Here is a 20,235-nt window from a genome sequence, read left to right as displayed (position 1 = left end):
GGCGAGAATCTAATACACCACCAAGCAAGGTGGCCTAATTTTAGTCAAGTTTCCCATTTCAAAGCTCAAACATTTCCTGAAGAAGCATACAGTCTCACTGGTTGCTGTAACAACGAAAACATGCTGGTTTGCATCCAAATAGAGCCTTTATACAATTTAGGATCTTAATCTAAAACCGTTGATCATATAGGCTTAATGCTCTGTAGAGTGCTATCTGCTTAGAGATGAGCCTTCTGCTTGGTTCTTTCCACCAAAAGAGCACTAAGGTCCTGAACATTCATTTGCCATGGAATAGGTTCTCCTAGATTTGTTTAGAAATAGCAGCTACAGGGACCCCCCTCTACACTTTTCTCACTGGACATCCTTGCCTCCTGGAGGCGCCATTTTGCTGCAGTGTCTAATGCTGAAATCCTACACCTACTTATATACCCTGTTTCCCCTATTTTAAAACGTAGTCATAAAATAAGCCATAGCAGGATTTTTAAGCATTCAAGGTATATAAGCCATACCCCGAAAATAAGACATGTGATAGGCGCAGCCGCGGCAGGAGGAAAAAATATGACATCCCCTGAAAATAAGCCATAGTGGGGTTTTTTTGAGGGGTAGGAGCAATCCTGACTATTCTATAAATATGGTCTAGTAGGAAGTGGGCAAGATAGCGTTTTGCTACAAGACAGAAAGGAAATACCCATGCTCTCTGCATGTTAAGAGCCATATACATTCATAATTTGAAAACTAAAGCTACCGTACTACTATGCTTTAGTAACAACAGGGCAAAAAAGAGAAGTGCAAGATCATTCTGTGGATTACAGTTTTTTATTGCTATATAAGGTGGCTTATAAATACTGTACAGAAAATGAGCACACACGGGAATAAATGCACATATATTTATGCTTAAATTGTTAAATTAACTTTCAAACTGGGTCACATTCCTGATGCCGTTGTTTCCCGAACTTCCCACATGACCTTTTGCTATTCTTTTAAGAGGCCATTTGGCAACTCCAAGAGATGTCAGCCTCTGTGGGGGCAGCCATCTAATTTGGCTGAGCAAGGTATCTTCACACCCTTTTCAAAGGCTAAGTCTAATTAGCCACAGCAGAGCACAAACTGCTATAAATCTGCATGTCCCCCGCAGGACTTTGTCCCAGTACAGAGAGTAGCCAATGGCCAAGTGGGTCTCTAAAAAAATAAAAATAAAAGTTGCCGTGTAACCCTGGTGTGCATGTTACCTGAGGTGATTGGAAAAAAACATAACTTTGCATAAAAACACAATAGCCAGATGCTTTGATTCATTTTGCCCCCTTAGGATTTGTTTTTAAAGATTACCTTTTATATAAAACAGCTCACTCTATACCTTTTCTTTGGATGTTAACTCATCAAGTAAACCGTTTATGCAATGCTGTCTACAAGCATTCATTATACAATGGAACCTCGGTTTGCGACCGCCTCCGTTTATGACGAACTTGGAGAGCGACCACCGTGGACCCAAAAGTATTTACATGCGGGTTCCGCGCACGCAGAAGCGATCTGCGCAGCGCGCGCAGAAGTGCCCTATCGGCGCTTCGCGCACACGCAGAAGTGTGCTTTTGGCGAGCGGCAAACTCGGGGAGCGACCGGCTCCCCGGAATGGATCATCGTTGTAAACCGAGGTACCACTGTAATCACTGCTAACAAAGTGATGAACACTGAAGCAGCAACACCAACAATGGATGGTTTTCCTGTTAATTTTTACTGGATATATTTTGTGCCACGTTGTACAGTGTTACCTCGACTTACAAACGACTCAACAACCGAATTTTTCGACTTACGAATGGGGGTAATGGCCGCGCGCTTACGAATGTCTCGACATTCAAAAAAAACGCAGCTGTTTTAGACAGGGATTTTTTGACTTATGAATTTTTAGATAGGGTTGCTTCGACTTACGAATTTTTCCATTTCCAATGCATTCCTATGGGAAATCGCGTTTCCAATGGCGTTTTTCGACTTACGAATTCTTTGACTTACGAAGGTGCCTTCGGAACGGATTAAATTCGTAAGTCAAGGCACCACTGTACATTACACACAAGTGCATTTATTAACCCAACAGCTACTTCTTCTACAGAAAAATGGCTTCAGGAAGGGCAATTTGGGGGGAATAAATAGGGGGCAGAGAGGTGAAGAGCCTCTCCCCATTTGCCACTTTCCATCTCCTCTCACCCCTTCTCCATTCCAAACCTCTGTACCTGAAACTGCTAATTCCTAGGACAGGCAGCCTTTTCGCATATAACGTTTGATTTGGCATATTATCTTACCTCCCCCTTCTCTGCATGAAATATTTAACATAAAAATCAGTGTGGTGATCTTTTCTTCCTTTTAAAATCTCCCCTATTTTGAAAATGCCAGGCATACGCTTACAATTTATTTCCCGAAGGCTGCATTTCCATCTCACAAGCGAAGCAGCTGTGAGCCCCCACACTGGGTGATTTGTTTGGTCTTAGCTGAATGAACAACCATCCTTTTCCATGTCTCACTCTTGCTTTTGTAGAACATGCTATTTCCTGATCGGCCTTATTAGAGACTAGTGGATTTTAGCCCGTTTAAAAACGGGCGCTAGAGGAAGCGGCCTGCCGGGACTGGCTTGGCGGTGGCGGGTCTTCCCGCCACCGCCAAGCCAGTCCGCAGCGGGGGCTTTTCGCCGTTTGCCTTCCCCTGAGGGGGAGGCAAACGGCGAAAAACCCCGCCGCGCCGCAATTCGGCTCCGGGACTGGCTTGGCGGTGGCGGGTCTTCCCGCCACCGCCAAGCCAGTCCGCAGCGGGGGTTTTTCGCCGTTTGCCTTCCCCTGGGGGAGGCAAACAGCGAAAAACCCCGCCGCGCCGCAATTTGGCTCCGGGACTGGCTTGGCGGTGGCGGGATGTTCCCGCCACCGCCAAGCCAGTCCGCAGCGGGGGCTTTTCGCCGTTTGCCTTCCCCTGGGGGAGGCAAACGGCGAAAAACCCCGCCGCGCCGCAATTCGGCTCCGGGACTGGCTTGGCGGTGGCGGGTCTTCCCGCCACCGCCAAGCCAGTCCGCAGCGGGGGCTTTTCGCCGTTTGCCTTCCCCCGAGGGGGAGGCAAACGGCGAAAAACCCCGCCGCGCCGCAATTCGGCTCCGGGACTGGCTTGGCGGCGGCGGGAAAAAGGGGAGGAATTCCTCCCCTTCTTCCCGCCGCCGCCAAGCCAAAGCGGGCTTCCCTCCGCGCCCGCTGCCGCTTCGGCTTCCTCGGGTTCCCCGAGGAAGCGCCGTCCCATGCCAGAGGTGTGCGGCAAGGCTGCCGGGGGGGGGAGCGCTTCTCTCCCCCGCCGCCTCACCGCGCACCTCCAGCATGAGACTGGGCTTCGGAGCGGCGGTTGGCGGAGCGGCAGTTGGCTGTTCCCTGTGTCCCGAGAGCGCGGGTCCAATCCCTGTGTCCCTGGTTGTCCCTCCGTCCAATCCCTGTGTCTCTGGGGGACATGCGCAGTACCCCAGGGACACACGGGACAACTGGACGCAGGGACAACATGGACATTATTATATAGGATACGAAAGGTGCACTGACCTATAAAGAATAAACCAGTTATTCCGAAGATAATCAGGCCCTGTAAACCCAGCATGCATAGCGTTATTGTAGGGCCAACAAGAAGGGAGTTTATACTCAATAAGGAGTCAACACACAATATGTGTGGGGTGTTTTTGGGGTGGGGTGGGGTTTCCACTCCAGTGGTTTTCCTGAACCAATGGTACCACATTGCCACCATTTAATATCACTTATACCCTTATACCTCCTGCCAACCTAGCAGTTCGAAAGCACGTCAAAAATGCAAGTAGATAAATAGGAACCACTACAGCGGGACCCAGGTGGCGCTGTGGGTTAAACCACAGAGTCTAGGGCTTGCTGATCAGAAGGTTGGCGGTTCGAATCCCTGCAACGGGGTGAGCTCCTGTTGCTTGGTCCCAGCTCCTGCCCACCTAGCAGTTCGAAAGCACATCAAAGTGCAAGTAGATAAATAGGGACCGCTCCGGCGGGAAGGTAAACGGCGTTTCCGTGCGCCGCTCTGGTTTGCCAGAAGCAGCTTTGTCATGCTGGCCACATGACCCGGAAGCTGTCTGTGGACAAACGCCGGCTCCCTCGGCCTATAGAGCGAGATGAGCACCGCAACCCCAGAGTCGGACACGACTGGACCTGATGGTCAGGGGCACCTTTACCTTTACAGCGGGAAGGTAAACGGCGTTTCCATGTGCTGCTCTGGTTTGCCAGGAGCGGCTTTGTCATGCTGGCCACATGACCTGGAAGCTGTATGCCGGCTCCCTCGGCCAATAATGCAAGATGAGCGCACAGCCCCAGAGTCGGTCACGACTGGACCTAATGGTCAGGGGTCCCTTTACCTTTACCTTTATACCCTTTCTACCTTTAACTTATCAATAACCCTGTGGGATAGAGGAGTGGTTAAAGGCCAGTCAGATATAGTTACTATATTTAACAAATATATTGATGTTTATTAATTGTGAGATTTTGTAGTGTGCAAACTGATGTGGTTACTTTATGATGTGGATTCTCCTTCCTTGGAGGTTTTTAAGCAGTTGTTGGATGCTTAAATCTGTCACGGATCGTTTAACTGAGCTTCCTGCTTTGGAGCGGGTTGAAATAGCTGACCCCCTGGGTCCCCTTCCAACTCTATGATCCAACACTATGTCTCTCAATAGAACAAATGAGCTTACTTGACAAGACACAGAACTAAGGTAAAAATTATCTATAAATTAGTAGAAGGGCAATGTGTTAAGGGTGCTTTTGTTTGTTAAATTGCCAACTGCCTATAAGTGTGCTTTACTGTGATACACAGCCTTTTTGTATGGCATCGTTACAACACACATTTCAGGAGAAGAAAGTTCTGAACTGATCATACATTCATTTGAATGTGATTTGCAAATCTTGGATAATATGGAGCTGGTTTGAACGTTACACTACACACAGCCTATTTTAAATCAAGAGGAGAAGACAGGTTTGTCAAAGCTTGTTCCTCCCCACGAAAAAAGCAGGTCACAAGCCACCACACATCCGTAAAATCTTGAGATCTTTCTTCAGTCAAATACACCCCAAAGGCTATATTTAGCATACACTTGCATCAAATTCTTTAATTCAGCATTTAGAGCAGGCATTCTCATATTCTTATTCTACTTGAGCCCCCTGAAGGGAGGGGGGAGGGAGTCAAGCCTCATCACAATTAGTGAAAACACAAACGATGGGAGACAGATGGTACATATTCACTTAATTACTGCTACTGTTCAGTGCTTATTGAGCAGAATGTAAGCTAGGTGTTATACAAATGTGTCACAAAGTCGCTACCAAGAGGGTTTACCGGTATAAAGCTATTACCAGTTTGGTGGCAGTTTGGTCCCACTCGAAAAATGCTTCCGTTATGTCGTTAGAAATGCAACGTCAAATGTTACACCTGCAGACCAGTACAATATTGTCCAGCGTAGTTATCTCTGTTTGGGGCTATTTTGCTTCTCATGCTAATTGTGCTAATAAGGACCAGAAGTCTGCCATATGGGATGCTAGGAATCAGCACAGTCCCCGTGTGGCTTTCAGGGCAGAGGTGGCTAACCTGAGGCCCTCCAGATGTTGCTGGACTTACAACTCTCATAATCCCCGACCACGGGCCAAAGCTGGCTGGGGCTGAGGGGAATCCATCCTCATTTGCAGGGCCACACTGAATCTCCATGCAACACAGACTCAATCAATCCTTTGTCTGAAGCAGCTGGAGTAAACTTCTTCTGCAAAGCAAACAGAAAATGATTTCCCCTCCACTCCCCAGCAGAAGGCTTATGCAAAGTATACAATACTAGCAGTATGATGTAAATAACAAACAGTAAATGGTGTCCTTTTAAAAGGTAATTTCTTTTTGGTCAAAGAGGGTTAGAAGGTAGAAGAATATATATTTTGAAATGAATGCTTTACATAAACCATATAAGAGGTTTAGCTGATTGTTATTTAAAGTCTGTTGAATAATAATAATAATAAACCCACTGTGTCTCATAAACTGTTTTAATACTGTATACAGGAGAGAATAATTTTCAATTGTCCTTTAACTCCAAGGCAAATGCTTTATTTATTTATATAAAGATCTTTTATCCAGCCTTTCCATTTTAGCAAAAGCACACAAGGCAGCAAACATTCATTAATTATAGAGGCCAATCAATAACGAATTAAGAATGAATGTTAATTAAAATATTAACAAATTAACAGAAAGGGGGAAAAGGTAAAAAAAAACATTTCTGATAGCAGGCAGCTGGAAGCGATCAAAAGTTAAGAATAATGCCTGCTAGCATAAAAATGTTTTTCAAAGGACATTAAGTGAAGTCACCAAACAAATCATAGAACTGTAGAGTTGGAAGGGACCACGAGGATCATCTAGTCCAGGCACCCCCAAACTTTGGCCCTCCAGATGTTTTGGACTACAATTCCCATCTTCCCTAACCACTGGTCCTGTTAGCTAGGGATCATGGGAGTTGTAGGCCAAAACATCTGGAGGGCCACATAGTCTAACCCTCTGCAATGCAAGAATCTTTCACCCAAAGGAGGGCTTGAATCCACAACCTGAGATTGAGAGTCCCATGCTCTACTGAAATCGCCCAAGGTGCACCTGTTCTACAACCTGGGAACTGCCATGGAGACCCCTCCCTTTTGACTCATCATGGTCAACTGCATCTCAGGACAAAAAGATCATCTTCTGGGTGATCTTATTGGTTGGGGAGGATCACACAGAAGGAGCTAATCCTTTTGAGTACCTTGGTCCCAAACCATTTGGGGTTTTTAAAGATAACGAACAGCAGTTTGATATGAATGGTAAAGTAGCACAACCACTTCCAAATTTGCACGGGAAACCTGTTGCCCTCCACATACTGTTTGACGACAGCTCCAGTCATACTTGACCATTGGCCATGTTGGCTGGGGTTGAGGGGAACTCAAGTCCATCAACATCTGGAAGGCCAGAGGTTCCCCACTCCTGCTTTGCCCAACTATACAGCAAGGGTAGAGGGAGAACGCAACCAAGGAACAAACCCAACTCTAGTTGTTAAGTATTGTTTTGCCAGGACTGTGATAAGACAAGGGTTAAACTGACCCACTGGCAACTCTGAAGGGTTTTTGTCTCAACCATGACAACAGCTAATGAGTTTTCATAATATACACTGCAGTAATTTATTCAGGAGAAATAAAACAGCTTGGAAGCCTTCCAAAGTTCAAGAATTACCCTGAATATATAGGTGTGCGTACTGTGAATGCTGCACTAACACAAAAATGGTATTGAACATCTTGATAATATACCCAGGGCACATTCAACACTCAATCACGGCCACATAAAGGAGCTTTCTATCTCCTGACTTCATTTTAATGACCTAAAAACCCAACGTGTTCCTCTATTTTCTAAAACAGCATTATCACAAGCTTTAATGGCTAGCACAGAAGAAAAAGCCTACAGCAGAAATAAAACAAACAATTCCTTCACAACCCAGAAGCAACAACTCTTAATAAGGAAAATGTGCTACACAAGGCCTGGGATGGGTTATCGACTGACTGACTGACTGACTGACACACACACACACACACACACACACACACACACACACACAGAGAGAGAGAGAGAGAGAGAGAGAGAGAGAGAGAGAGAGCGCTTTCTAGAAATGTGTGGTTCCCTACTGTGTAGCAAGTTACAAAGAAAATGTGCATACTCAAGAACCCCTGTGGTAATAGGAAAGGCATAAATAACCTGTGCTAAGTAATCCTGCCCTGGCATTTTTGGGTGAGAGCAAAAGAATTACTTTGCTGGATCAGCTCACAGTCCAACCTACTCCAGAACCCTTTGCAAAATTCTCAGCAACTAGCAAGTTGGAGATGGTACATTAGAAACGAGACAGCAGTCCCCCAAAGGACCACAGCTGACCTTTTGCAGGGGTGAGGAACCTGCACCAGGCATGCAAGCTGAATATCACTGTCATAGTTGAAAAATGCAGCAGTGCTTAATGACTTTATTATCCACAAAATAAAAGGAACCCATCACAAAAACTACCTTTCCATTCCTATTACATTTTGGGGCAGAAATCAGCCTTGCAAATAAAACCACAAAATACACACACAAACCCTGAAAATTAACGACCTGCTGGGGTTTCCATCATTTTTCTAGCCGCCTATTCCACTCCTCTGATGGGGCTGGTATTTCCTCTGGCAGCCCACTAGGTTTCTTTGTTGTGCACAGAAGGCAAAATACCAAAAAAAAGAGGCAACACGTCGACCAATTCCAACGGGCGAAATATATCTGTTTTTATCTTTATAAACTATAACGACATGCGAGACAGTGATCCAAGGTAATCATACTGTTTCGGTTTGGTCTTCTTCAGTTTTTTAACTACAAAAATTAATCAAATAAATATATATCATTAATTATGTCATACATTCTATTAAGGCCAATGGCCAGCATGAACACGAAGGATACTGACAAGCTGGGACGTGTCCAGAAGAGGGCAACCAAAATGGTCAAAGGCCTGGAAACGATGCCTTATGAGGAACGGCTTAGGGAGCTGGGTATGTTTAGCCTGGAGAAGAGAAGGTTAAGGGGTGATATGATAGCCATGTTCAAATATATAGAAGGATGTCATATAGAGGAGGGAGAAAGGTTGTTTTCTGCTGCTCCAGAGAAACGGACACGGGGCAATGGATTCAAACTACAAGAAAGAAGATTCCACCTAAACATTAGGAAGAACTTCCTGACAGTAAGAGCTGTTCGGCAGTGGAATTTGCTACCAAGGAGTGTGGTGGAGTCTCCTTCTTTGGAGGTCTTTAAGCAGAGGCTTGACAGGCATATGTCAAGAATGCTTTGATGGTGTTTCCTGCTTGGCAGGGGGTTGGACTGGATGGCCCTTGTGGTCTCTTCCAACTCTATGATTCTATGAGTCTATACAGTCCATAATATCTTAACACTGAAAAAACACAGAAAAATACCAAAATAAAACATACCTTAGTGTTTGTATACAATCTGGGGAACAAGTGTCATACACCTATGCAACCCCTGCTGCCTGAAGCAGGAAATAGAAGGCAGGCGGAGCGCGCCATCCCCCCTCAACCATGCACTTGGCTGCATGCAAATACTTATCATCTGTGCCCACCAGGCGAGTGCTTAAATGCAAGGCTGGCAGAACTAAGCATTACATGCATCTCAGTGTAAGGAAAGCTCAGTGTCTCAGTTTTCTTTGGGAACCGTGTGCGTGTGCGTTTGTATGCTTAATGCTTTTGTAGCAGAAGCAGCTGACGGGGCTTTCTTGCGCACACACGTGTGTGCAGTATGGTGGAAGGAATATGCTCTTAGAAAGGCATAGCTCAGTGGCAGAGCACATGTTTTACACCGCACAAGAGTCTCAGCTTTAATCCTGGCACTTCCAGTTTAAAGATTTCAGCGATGGAGGCCTGGGGAAAGATCTCTGCTGCCCGTCAAAGTTGGAAGTCTCCTTCTTTGGCGATCACTCGTAGCCGAGTAAGATTGTCTTCCATAAACACGGTTTTAACAATGGGTCCGTAAGGGACTGTGGAGGCCAATTCTGGATCCACATGTCCTTCCACAGTGGGGACATTGGTTTCCAGGCAGGAGTTGATCACGGTGTGGATTTGCCAAGCATGCCTTCCTCTTAGCATGTTTCTCCCTTGCGTCCTGAGATCGAGTTTCCCAGTTGTCAGTGTTTATACTACATTTTTAAAGATTTGCCTTGAGACAGTCTTTAAACCTCTTTTGTTGACCACGAGCATTACGCTTTCCATTTTTAGGTTCGGAATAGAGTAGTTGCTTTGGAAGATGATCATCAGGCATCTGCACAACATGTCCACTCCAACGAAGTTGATGTTGAAGAATCATTGCTTCAACACTGGTGATCTTTGCTTCTTCCAGTACACTGATATTAGTTCGCCTGTCTTCCCAAGTGATGTGGAAAAATTTTCGGAGACACCGTTGATGGAATCTTTTGAGGAGTTGGAGATGGCATTTATAAGTGGTCCATGTTTCACAAGCATATAGTAAGGTTGGTAGTACAATAGCTTTGTAAACAAGCATTTTGGTTTCCCTGCAAATTTCCCGGTCCTCAAACACTCTGCACTTCAATCGGGAGAAAGCTGCACTTGCAGAGCTCAGGCGATGGTGGATTTCGGCATCAATGTTGGCCCTTGTGGAAAGGTAACTGCCTAGGTAGGAGAAGTGATCAACATTTTCCAACATTACACCACTGAGTTGGATTTGTGGCGCTACAGAAGGGTTATGTACTGGGCTACAGGGGGACCAATGGTCAGACTCGGTTTAAGACAGCTTCATATATGAATGCTGGAGGGATGGAGTGGGGAGAGAAACATAATTTTTGTCAATAAAACTTTTCAGTGAAGGCTATGGGCTATTTACAAGCAAGTAAATATAGGAGACTGCTTAGAATCATAGAATCATGGAGTTGAAAGAGACCACAAGGGCCATCCAGTCCAACCCCCTGCCAAGCAGGAAACAGCGATGTGGGAAACAGCAGGTGGGAGGTGCTTCCTCCCAGCACCACCAGAAAAAGAAAACCCATCAAGGCTGATGCCTTAAACTCTAGGTTTTGGCTGAAAAACCATTTCAATACTAATCTAAGCATACCAGAAAGTAAAGGGCAGCACCCCTTATCACATTTTTCATGGCAAACTGGCTATCTATCTGTCAATGTTGAAGGAGTGCTGTACAGTAATACTAAAACAAATGTATGGCCAGGACCTACTAACAGCTGGCATAAGGCAAGAACCACCATATGGGGCACAACGTCCACAAGTATCCCTGGAGATTAGCTGAAGCTCTGATCAGCAACAATTAGGTATGGAATATATAATGGAGTACAAGCTTTTCCAGTCTCCCCCCCCCCACCTTTCCTATCAGTGACAAAGCATGGGAACAAGCTGCAGCAGACAAATAAGACTAGCTTCCAGATCCAGCTTACTATCAGAACTGCTTGTGTGATTTTGCCAACGCATTTGGACATTTATTGATTGTGAATATTATGCAGCAAACATCACCTTACATTGTGCTATTCAAATCGGGCGCATGCACAAAGCTGGACATCTCTAAAAAGACCATTTCCCAACATCCCCTTTTCTCTTTCACAAATGTTATGTATGAGACACCCACTGTCAAATTAATTCAGACTCTGCCCGTGAAACTTAAAAGCTACATCCACTATAATAAATAATATATGTCCAATAAAATATTTAAAGGCCAAAGTTGATATTTACATGAAAGCAGGCTGATTTGTGGAAACAGTGTTTTTCTCTCAACATTGTTCACTAAATTTTTCATGGGAGAATAATCAATGGAGACAAATATAGAGAGGCGTGAATAAAGAAGAGGGTAGGCAACCAATGAGCTTCTCAAAAGAACTCTAATAATGTGTTGGCTCGACTCCTCACATACAATCGTCGTGAAACAGACTCTATAATTCAAGAGGAATTATAAACTCGACATTTCAAGGCTGCCTTAAATGCCAAGAAGGTCCGCATACAATCGTGACAAAAACAAAGCGATTAAGAAAATAAAAATCCTAACAGAAGATCAAGACTTCAGATAAATAATCAAGAAGCCAAGGGCTTTCCCCCAACAATCATTTCTTTTCCACACAATGAAGACATAATGGCTGCTCATTTGTTCTGGCAGAATCAGTCTTGGTCCATCAACGTAGCATAGCACCTCAGTTGTGGAAGGCTGGAGGAACAGGGGTGTGGGGAGGGGTACAGGGGTGAGGAACCTGGGGTCCTCCAGCTGTGATTGAACTCCTAGTCCAACCAGCTGCAGCCAGCATGGCCAATGATCAAGGGTGATAGGACATTCAAGTCCCAACAACATCTGGAGAGCCACAGGTTAACCACCCCTAGTGTAGTAGATAAATGTCAGACTTTTGATCAGAGATCTGGGTTGTGCGGCAATGGGCCCTTTCTCTCAGGATTAAGAGAATAAAACGGGCATATGTTCTAAACTCCTTGCAAGAACAGCTGCACACAAATGCAAGATTAATATTATTCACAGATATAGTACTGCCCCTGCAGCACTTTTTTTCCTAATCCTACGCGCTGCATTGCCACATGGGTTAAAAGAACCCTGAGGACCTTCTTGGCAGGAATCCACAAATGCCATTGCTATTGGCAACCAGGATTCTCTTCCTGGTAACAGCTTTGTGGACAAGCATAAGACAAGAAACTCCTGAATTAGTCACATAACACAGAACTCACATTGGGTGGGGTGGGGTGGGGAGAGGAGCTCTCACTTTGCAGGAGACAGACTCCCTGCCCCAAGTCCAGGCTGCGAGACACATTTGAAATGCAAACAGCAGTCTGTTGCAAATTCATGTTGATTCTCCCTGTACATCAGTGCAGAATTTTCCCATTCCTCTGCCCTTGGCTGAAGTCCTGGTCCAGTACCTTGACTACTGCAACCTTCTACCTTGGTCTTCCCATCACAGGCTTCTCACATCTATCCAAAATTCCAAAACTCCCCTGACAACATTTTCCTACACTGACTCCACAAGGCACCCCTTCCTCAAATTCTGTTGCTCAGCTTCCAGCATGGACTCCATGCCCTTACCTTTAAAGGTTACCATGGACTTACCCACTCTAGTTTTGGGTTTTATTCCTGTTACATACCTGTTCAATCTTTTTTTTTAAAAAAAAAACAATTTTACTTCCACCCCCCATTTCCATCCTCAGCTGCCTAAAGGTATCTTGCTTGCTAATAGGACTTCAACCATCCTCCCTCATTGCCTTCTATGCTAAAAGTTTCTGCTTGAATACCACCTTTAACTCTTCACTTCTCAAAACCCACCGTGTTTTGCAACCTTTGGTTTCAAATCAGCTGCAACTAAAGTTAGGTACTGTATGTATAACACCATTTGCTCGTGTTCAGCTCTTCCTACCTTTGTCTCTCCCTTCCCACCCACCTGTCTTATTTTAGAATGTGAGCTCCTTGCTGGCAGAAATAGGCCTGATGTTTTGTTTATAAAAATTATGCAATGCATAATGCATAACCCAAAATAATAAAATTAGGGTGGAGACACAAGGGTGTGCGATCTTGTTAAATTCTAGGTGGGAATTCTAGGCAAGGGGAAATTATTCCCCAAGTATCCTAACTGGCATAACTACTTTTGATACAATTCTAAAGTGCAATCATTCCATGGGCAGATGAATGAAGATTAATCCTGAGAACAAAGGACGAAAATGAAAGGACAAGACTGGGACATCAATTCAGAAACATAAAGCTCTGCCGTAGGAATAATTTCTTTAGCCCAGAAGAGCATTTTCTGTTACCTTAAATGACTTCACATTTCTGGTGCAAGCGATTTATAGTATTTCATTAATTCTAGTGGTAACAGAACTGTAGCGTGCAAGGATTGGTATTAGAATATGCGAGATATCTGGAAAGAAAATTTAGTGGAACATGAAATGCATGTTTTAAAGAGATATAGGCAATGCAATTCTATTTTGTCTAATCAGAAGGAAATTCCACTGTCTGCAGTGAAACTTACGTGCCAAAAGTGTGCACAAGATTGCAGCTTTAACTTATTTACTCTCTTATATGCTGGCAGTATAAGTGTATTAGTCAAGTTTGGCAATTTCAAAGTTTTAGCACTGTTCACTTAATATGAGTATTTACATGTTAAAGCAGATCACTCTCTAGGCTAGGGGATCTTTTTTTAAAAAAAAAAGCAAGCTAAATATTTCACAGTGCACATTACCCTAGGAAAATTACCCTAATTTGAATCGAAAATTTTTCAAAGGCAAAATTTCCCAGAAAACCCACATTCCTGCCTTGCTGCTTCCCAGCTATAGTATCTGAAATATCTTTGAAGACAGTTCCCATGAACACTTTCCAGCAGACATAAAATGTCCAACCAGGCCAAGCTTATGCAGAGCCATTGTTTGTATATACTGGCTTTTTTAATATCATGATTGTGCATGCTGCTGTCATCGTTTGCTTCACCACAGTCCCATTCTCCCCCGCCCAGTCTGCCACGATCATGCTAATCCCAGGGGGTCACAAACACTGTGCAGCACCCACAAAAAGCCTATTGTTTACACAAAAGGTGACTCCTGCTTGGACAACAATGTAGCAGAAGTCTTGTTGATGCCCAAGGTACTTGAACGGGTGTCTCTGGGGAGTGAGGATAATAAATAATAACAATAACAACAACAATATTATACCCCACCCATCTGGCTGGGTTTCCCCAGTCCTTAGTATAGTGTCAAGGTTTCAACAATGCTCAGAATCCAAAATAATGTGTCATACAATGGTTCAACAGGTAGACAGACGTAGAACCTTAGGTTCAATAAAAGTATTAATAGTAACCAAAATCCCCAGAGAAATGTGTTCAGTTGGGTTGTGTGCCGACTCTGTATGTACCCCAACTTATGAGGCGAACTGGGGTGATGGTGGGAAGGTTTAATAATGTCCCATTGCAATACATAGAAGGAAAGGGAGGGCTCATGCTCAGCCCTTGAAATGTGCCGTATCAACCTTCCCCAGTCCAGTCCCTCTCCAGATGTTCTGGATGAAGATGCTCATAATCCCTGAGCCATGCTGGGAGTTGGAGTCCAAAACATCTAGAGGGCACCTCCTTGCCACATCCTCCCATCTTGAGGTCTGCATGCTTCTGCAATTAGTTTGGGTTTGTTTCGAAGAAGAAGAAGAAGAAGAAGAAGAAGAAGAAGAAGAAGAAGAAGAAGAAGAAGAAGAAGAAGAAGAAGAAGAAGAAGAAGAAGAAGAAGAATTGTGTATTTCGGGGGCAGTGTTAGAAACTGGGATAGAAAAGCTAGGAGCCAAATGGCTCCTGGGACCCCCAGGATCTCTTCCAACTTTACAATTCTGTGATTCTATGATATGATTCTGTTGCTGTGATTTTAAATAATCTCAAGAGCATCATTTTGTCCATGCTGAGCCTGGAACCAACATGTTTAAGTCGAAAAAAACACAAGTCATAATACAATTTAGGAGGTGTGTAAACAAAGCACAACCGCTACAAATACCTTTTAAAAACCACTGTTTGTTGTCCATGGTCAGGTATTTGGCATCCAAATGTGATTATCATGAGTAAACATGTTTGCTCCCCTCCTCTTATTTTAGCCACATTTTCAAGAGGTTTACAACACCCCAGCGTTAAAAGCAACAATTATTTTGCTCAAGCTCAATGTAACTTAAACTGCTCTGTTTATTCTCCATGGAATAAAAAGGAAAACATTTTGGAGCCGAAGCATACAATCATTTAGTCATATGATTGTATGTTTCACAGGAACACCAGCTTCCTTAAGCACTTAAAGAAAGTGCCATGGCTTCATTATGTAACAAGCATCTTGTTGAACCTGCAGCTATGGACCTCCAGTTGTCCTTGGACTACAACTCCTATCATCCCTTCCCACTGGAAATGCTGGCTAAGGCTGATGGGAGCTGGAGTCCAACAGAATATGGAGGGCCCTCAGTTAGCCATCCCTGCTCTGAGGAGTTATGGCTCTATTTAAGACTTAAATAACAAGCATCTGAAGGAAGTCCAAATCTACAGGCATCTTAGTTACAAACAAGGTTTTCTCAACAAAGCTTTAATCACCAATTGCTATGGTAGGAGCATTTGCAATGCAAGGCTGATTCGAGAAACAAGCGAGGAACACCACTATTCTGCATACGCTACTGCCAGGAGGGGAGGGAAATGACACATTTTCTTGCTCAGCAGAGTATTCTGAAAAACAAGTGAGCTCATAGATTTTGCCAGTCATTGAAGACGTTTTAACATACACTAGCCATTTCGCGCCAGCACAAATTGACTGAGCTAGGCTTATCAAACAGTATTACCTTGCAAGCTAAAGACTAAGCTAGCACATCCTTTTGGATCTTGACCTATTTCCCTTAACAACAACAACAACAACAACAACAACAACAACAACAACAACAACAACAACAACACTGCTGTATCCAAAGAGTAAAAAACAAGGGAGAGAAAGCCAACAAGAGGGAAGGGAGAGAAGAAGAATTCTGATTGGAAAATAAAAAATACCATTATTTGGCATTAGAAAATGCAGACAGAAACATCAGCAGCCAGTGTTTCATTTTTGCAAATTAGATCACCAATGATGTATCACAAATCACCAGATGTGCAACTTCCTTGTTTGGATGTGTCATACACTGCACCTATATTTGAACTCACGCCGAGTAAGAGCACAAGATCCATTAAAACAAAAAAACAAAAAAATTATAAAACAGTGAATTCAAACTCCAACATTTCCCTCAATATACAATGTTCAGGTAAGAAAGCTCATTTTGAGCTGCAAGAAATTCCAAGACACTTTCATCTCCCTTCTAGTTAAACAACATATCTCCATCTCTTTTAAAATTATTATTTAAAGGAGTCTTCCGTGAGTAATACGAAATTTTTCCCTTTCTGCGGATAGAAGGGAATGGTTGAAGGAATATCACGTCACAATACACCAATAGAGCTGCTTTCAATATCAGCTTTAAAGTACAGCATAGCAGCAGCTGCTCCAGGTCAGCTATTAAATCCCCGCAGAGGGAAAGGAACAGCAACGGAGGGCTAATTCACATCCCCAAGAGGCAAGGAAACTGCTTCATTAAATACACAGTGCCAAGACCCCCTCCTCAGCAACACTATCCACAAATAACAAGCAGCACATGCATGGTCTAGGCCAGGGCCAGTCTTCTGGGAAGAGGAAGGGAGACTGCGGGATTTAAAGGGGAAGCAGAGGCAAAAGGACCAGAGAGAAATTAGGGAGTCCTCCCAAGTGAGGAAGGCAGAGGGGAGCCTTGGTGTCAGTGTAGAGGTGCAGCTTTAGAAAGGGGAGGAGATGATGCAACCCATGGATGGGGCACATACAGTACAAACAAGGCAATATGATGAAATTAATGGTGTGAATAAAGAAATAGATTGCATTATGGGGGGGGGGAAGCATGAGGCAATATTGGGAGGGGAGAGGGCTTGTACATTAGATGCACCCCACCCAGTGCTGTAACTGGGGGGTGGGTGGGGGGAGCCGGGGGGGGTGCCCCAGGTGAAGCCTCCAAAGGGGAGCCATTGAAGCTCCCAACCTGGGGGAGGGGTGCGTGCCAAACTGGGTCTTTGACCCGAGTGAAATAAAGCCTAGTTTCACCCCTGATCCCACTGAAACTGCACCCTCCTGTTCCTGGGGGAGAACACACCTTCCTGTTCTTTCTATGTAGCCTTTTTTAAAAACAAATAAATATCGCACTTCCAGTTTAAGTAAATACATTTTACCATCCTGAATACCGCACTCATCCATCTGCATGGAAGAAAAGAGACGGGTATAGTGGCAAAAGTGAAAAACGTCGGGGAGGGGGGGGGAGAGAGAGATGGATGGTCTGGGCTTGCCATGTAAACTCTGCGAGAAAGCAAGGAGGCCGTCTATAAAACTGGGCAACCTCTCCAAGCAACTCGCCAGCCTCTCCAGAGAAGCCGCGCTGTTCAGGCAAACCCCACACAAAACAAAACAAAACAATCCGATGCGACATTCCCTCCCCAGATCTTAAAACAGGGGTGATGCTGTAGCAAGCTAGCGAGGGCAGGTCTACTACCGCAAGCCCAGGGAAAGTGTGTGCATGCATTGCAACCGGGGGGGGGGGGGCCGCAGGAAAAGGTTGAAACGCGAGGGAAAGAAATGGGGTGCGACGCAATACGGGAAAAAATGTGGGAGTTTCAGAGGGGGAGGTTTTTTTTCCCCCAAGCGGGAGCCTCTGGGTGCAAATGCTCGCATGTTGCGCGGTCAGAGTGCGGGGAGACGTACCTGGAGGAGCAGCCGCGGAGGAAGATGCCTCCGCCAGGGCGGCTCGCTGCGGCTGCTGCTGCTTCGGAGGGCGCCTGGCGAGGTCGGCGGCGCCGGCGGAGGCTGCGGAGCCCGGGCGGCCCTTCAGCAGCAGCATAAGCAGAAACACCAGTCCCCGGAGCGGCGAGCTCCCGCGAATGCCCGGCATGGCGACCACCAGCCAGCGGGCAGCGGAGGCATATTGCGGACCGAGGGAGGGCGGCCAGAAAGGGAAGGAGCGAGGACGCCCGGGCCGGCAGCAGCTGAGCCGCTCGTGGCCACAGGGTCTCCCGCTCTCTGCCGGTCCCCCCCAGGCGCGCGCACACTCCCGCCCGCGCTGGGACAGGAGGCGGCCCCCTCACGCCCACGTGACGGCGAGGAGGAGGAGGAGGAGGAGGAGGAAGGCGAGGCGGCCGTCTACTAGGCGCCTCTGCCCGCCGCCTGCTCGCTCGCTCTCCTGGGCTTCACTTTGGAGAGCAGGCGCCCAGTCCGCCCAAGCACGGGTCCCCTTATATCCCTGCCCCACCCCACAGGGGCACCACCGAGCCTCCTTCATAACCGGGGGCTCTGCTGCCGTGTTTCTGCCTCCCTCCCAAGCTGCAAGGGGCCTTGCGGCTCTCCCTAGAGCAGGCATCCCTAAACTCTGCCCTCCATGTTTTGGGACTACAATTCCCATCATCCCTGACCACTGGTCCGGTTAGCTAGGGATGATGGAAGTTGCAGCCCCAAAACATCTGGAGTTTGGGGGTGCCTGCCTTAGACGCAGCCCTCCCTCCCAGAGGTGTGGCATCTCGGTGACTGGACAGGGGTAGCAGGTGTTGGCGTCTTCTTCCCCCTAGCAGCAGGGCTTGCTCCTCAAAGGTGCTCCCCAAACCTGGGTCTCCAGGGTGGTTGGTTTGTGGGGTTTTTTTTGGGGGGGGGACTACAATGCCCATCGTCCATGACCGCTGACTTTGCCAGCTCGGGATGATGGGAGTTGTAGTCCCCAAACAGCAGGAGACCCAAGTTTGGGAAACGCTGCCTGGTGTATCTCTTTAACACCCCCCACCCTTTCTCACGCACATAACACACACGTCTCATGTCACCTTCAAGGTGTATGTGTTTGCTGAGGACCTCCATGGGCTACAGGGGTAGGGAATCCTTTCCAAGCCAAGGTGCACATCCTGCTGGACAACATTCGAGGACCCAATGCAGGCAATGGTCAATGAACAAAACTGGGCGGAGCATCAAGCATAAGGGCTTCTTTACATGCCTCTCTCTGTCCTTCATCCAAGTAAGCCCAAAGCAGCAGAGATGAAAAACATACCCAGGCAAAAAATTCTCAAGGAAGCTGTGGAATAGGGTCAATGAGGGCTGGAGCTGGGGAGGGGGTGCCATGTAAGGTCAAAAAGCTGGACTTGGAGAGGAGGGCTGCCTTTCAACCCCAGACCTGAGATGTACATTAAGCGTTATCCTTAATGCAATGCGCTCTACGTGGGGCTACCTTTGAAGGTGACTCGGAAACTACAACTAATCCAGAATGCGGCAGCTAGACTGGTGACTGGGAGCGGCCGCCGAGACCACATAACACCGGTCTTGAAAGATCTACATTGGCTCCCAGTACGTTTCCGAGCACAATTCAAAGTGTTGGTGCTGATCTTTAAAGCCCTAAATGGCCTGGGTCCAGTATACCTGAAGGAGCGTCTCCACCTCCATCATTCTGCCCGGACACTGAAGTCCAGCACCGAGGGCCTTCTGGCGGTTCCCTCGTTGCGAGAAGCCAAGTTGCAGGGAACTAGGCAGAGGGCCTTCTCGGTGGTGGCGCCTGCCCTGTGGAACGCCCTCCCAACAGATGTCAAAAAGGAAAACAACTACCAGACTTTTAGAAGACATCTGAAGGTAGCCCTGTTCAGGGAGGCTTTTAATGTTTAATAGATTATTGTGTTTTATTCTTCTGTTGGAAGCCGCCCAGAGTGGCTGAGGAGACCCGGCCAGATGGGCGGGGTATAAATAATAAATTATTATTATTATTATTATTATTGCATCTGACAAAGTCAATTCTTGTTCACAATAACGTCGTGTTATTTGACAGAAATTTGACAGGTGAAGCCGTTCCTATTCTAGAGATGGAATCATTAGCATGGAGTGATAGGGAAAGGTTACATTTCCTTGACCATCAAACAAGTGCTTACTTGTGAGTGAATGCTCTGGCCTGCTTGCTTGTTTGTTGCAATCAACCAGAACACGGGTATTGTTGTAGGTAGTTCAGTAAGTGATGATTTAGCTGCAGTTGCATTTTGTGGTCAAGGCTAATCAAATGGCTGGAGATTCACTTGATGAAAATTCCCAGGGCACCTAGTTCCACTTGACAACTATTGTTTTGCAATAGAAAAATATA

General features: G+C 45.8%; 1 protein-coding gene across 1 annotated transcript in view; it reads right to left on the bottom strand.

Annotated features, from left to right (window-relative positions):
- The window catches only part of FAM171B (family with sequence similarity 171 member B), a 31,930-nt gene extending 13,555 nt beyond the window's left edge, over nt 1-18,375 (bottom strand). Inside the window, exon 1 of the mRNA XM_035133458.3 lies at nt 17,841-18,375. Coding sequence (XP_034989349.3) covers nt 17,841-18,027 — 187 coding nt within the window. The 5' untranslated portion in view covers nt 18,028-18,375. The remainder of the gene's footprint in view (nt 1-17,840) is intronic.
- Between the last annotated feature and the right edge of the window lie 1,860 nt (nt 18,376-20,235).

This window comes from Zootoca vivipara, chromosome 1, assembly GCF_965207765.1.
Source record: "Zootoca vivipara chromosome 1, rZooViv2.hap1.1, whole genome shotgun sequence".
NCBI lineage: Eukaryota > Metazoa > Chordata > Lepidosauria > Squamata > Lacertidae > Zootoca > Zootoca vivipara.
The sequence above is the reverse complement of the archived record's forward strand: the minus strand, read 5'-3'. Positions and strand labels throughout refer to the sequence as shown.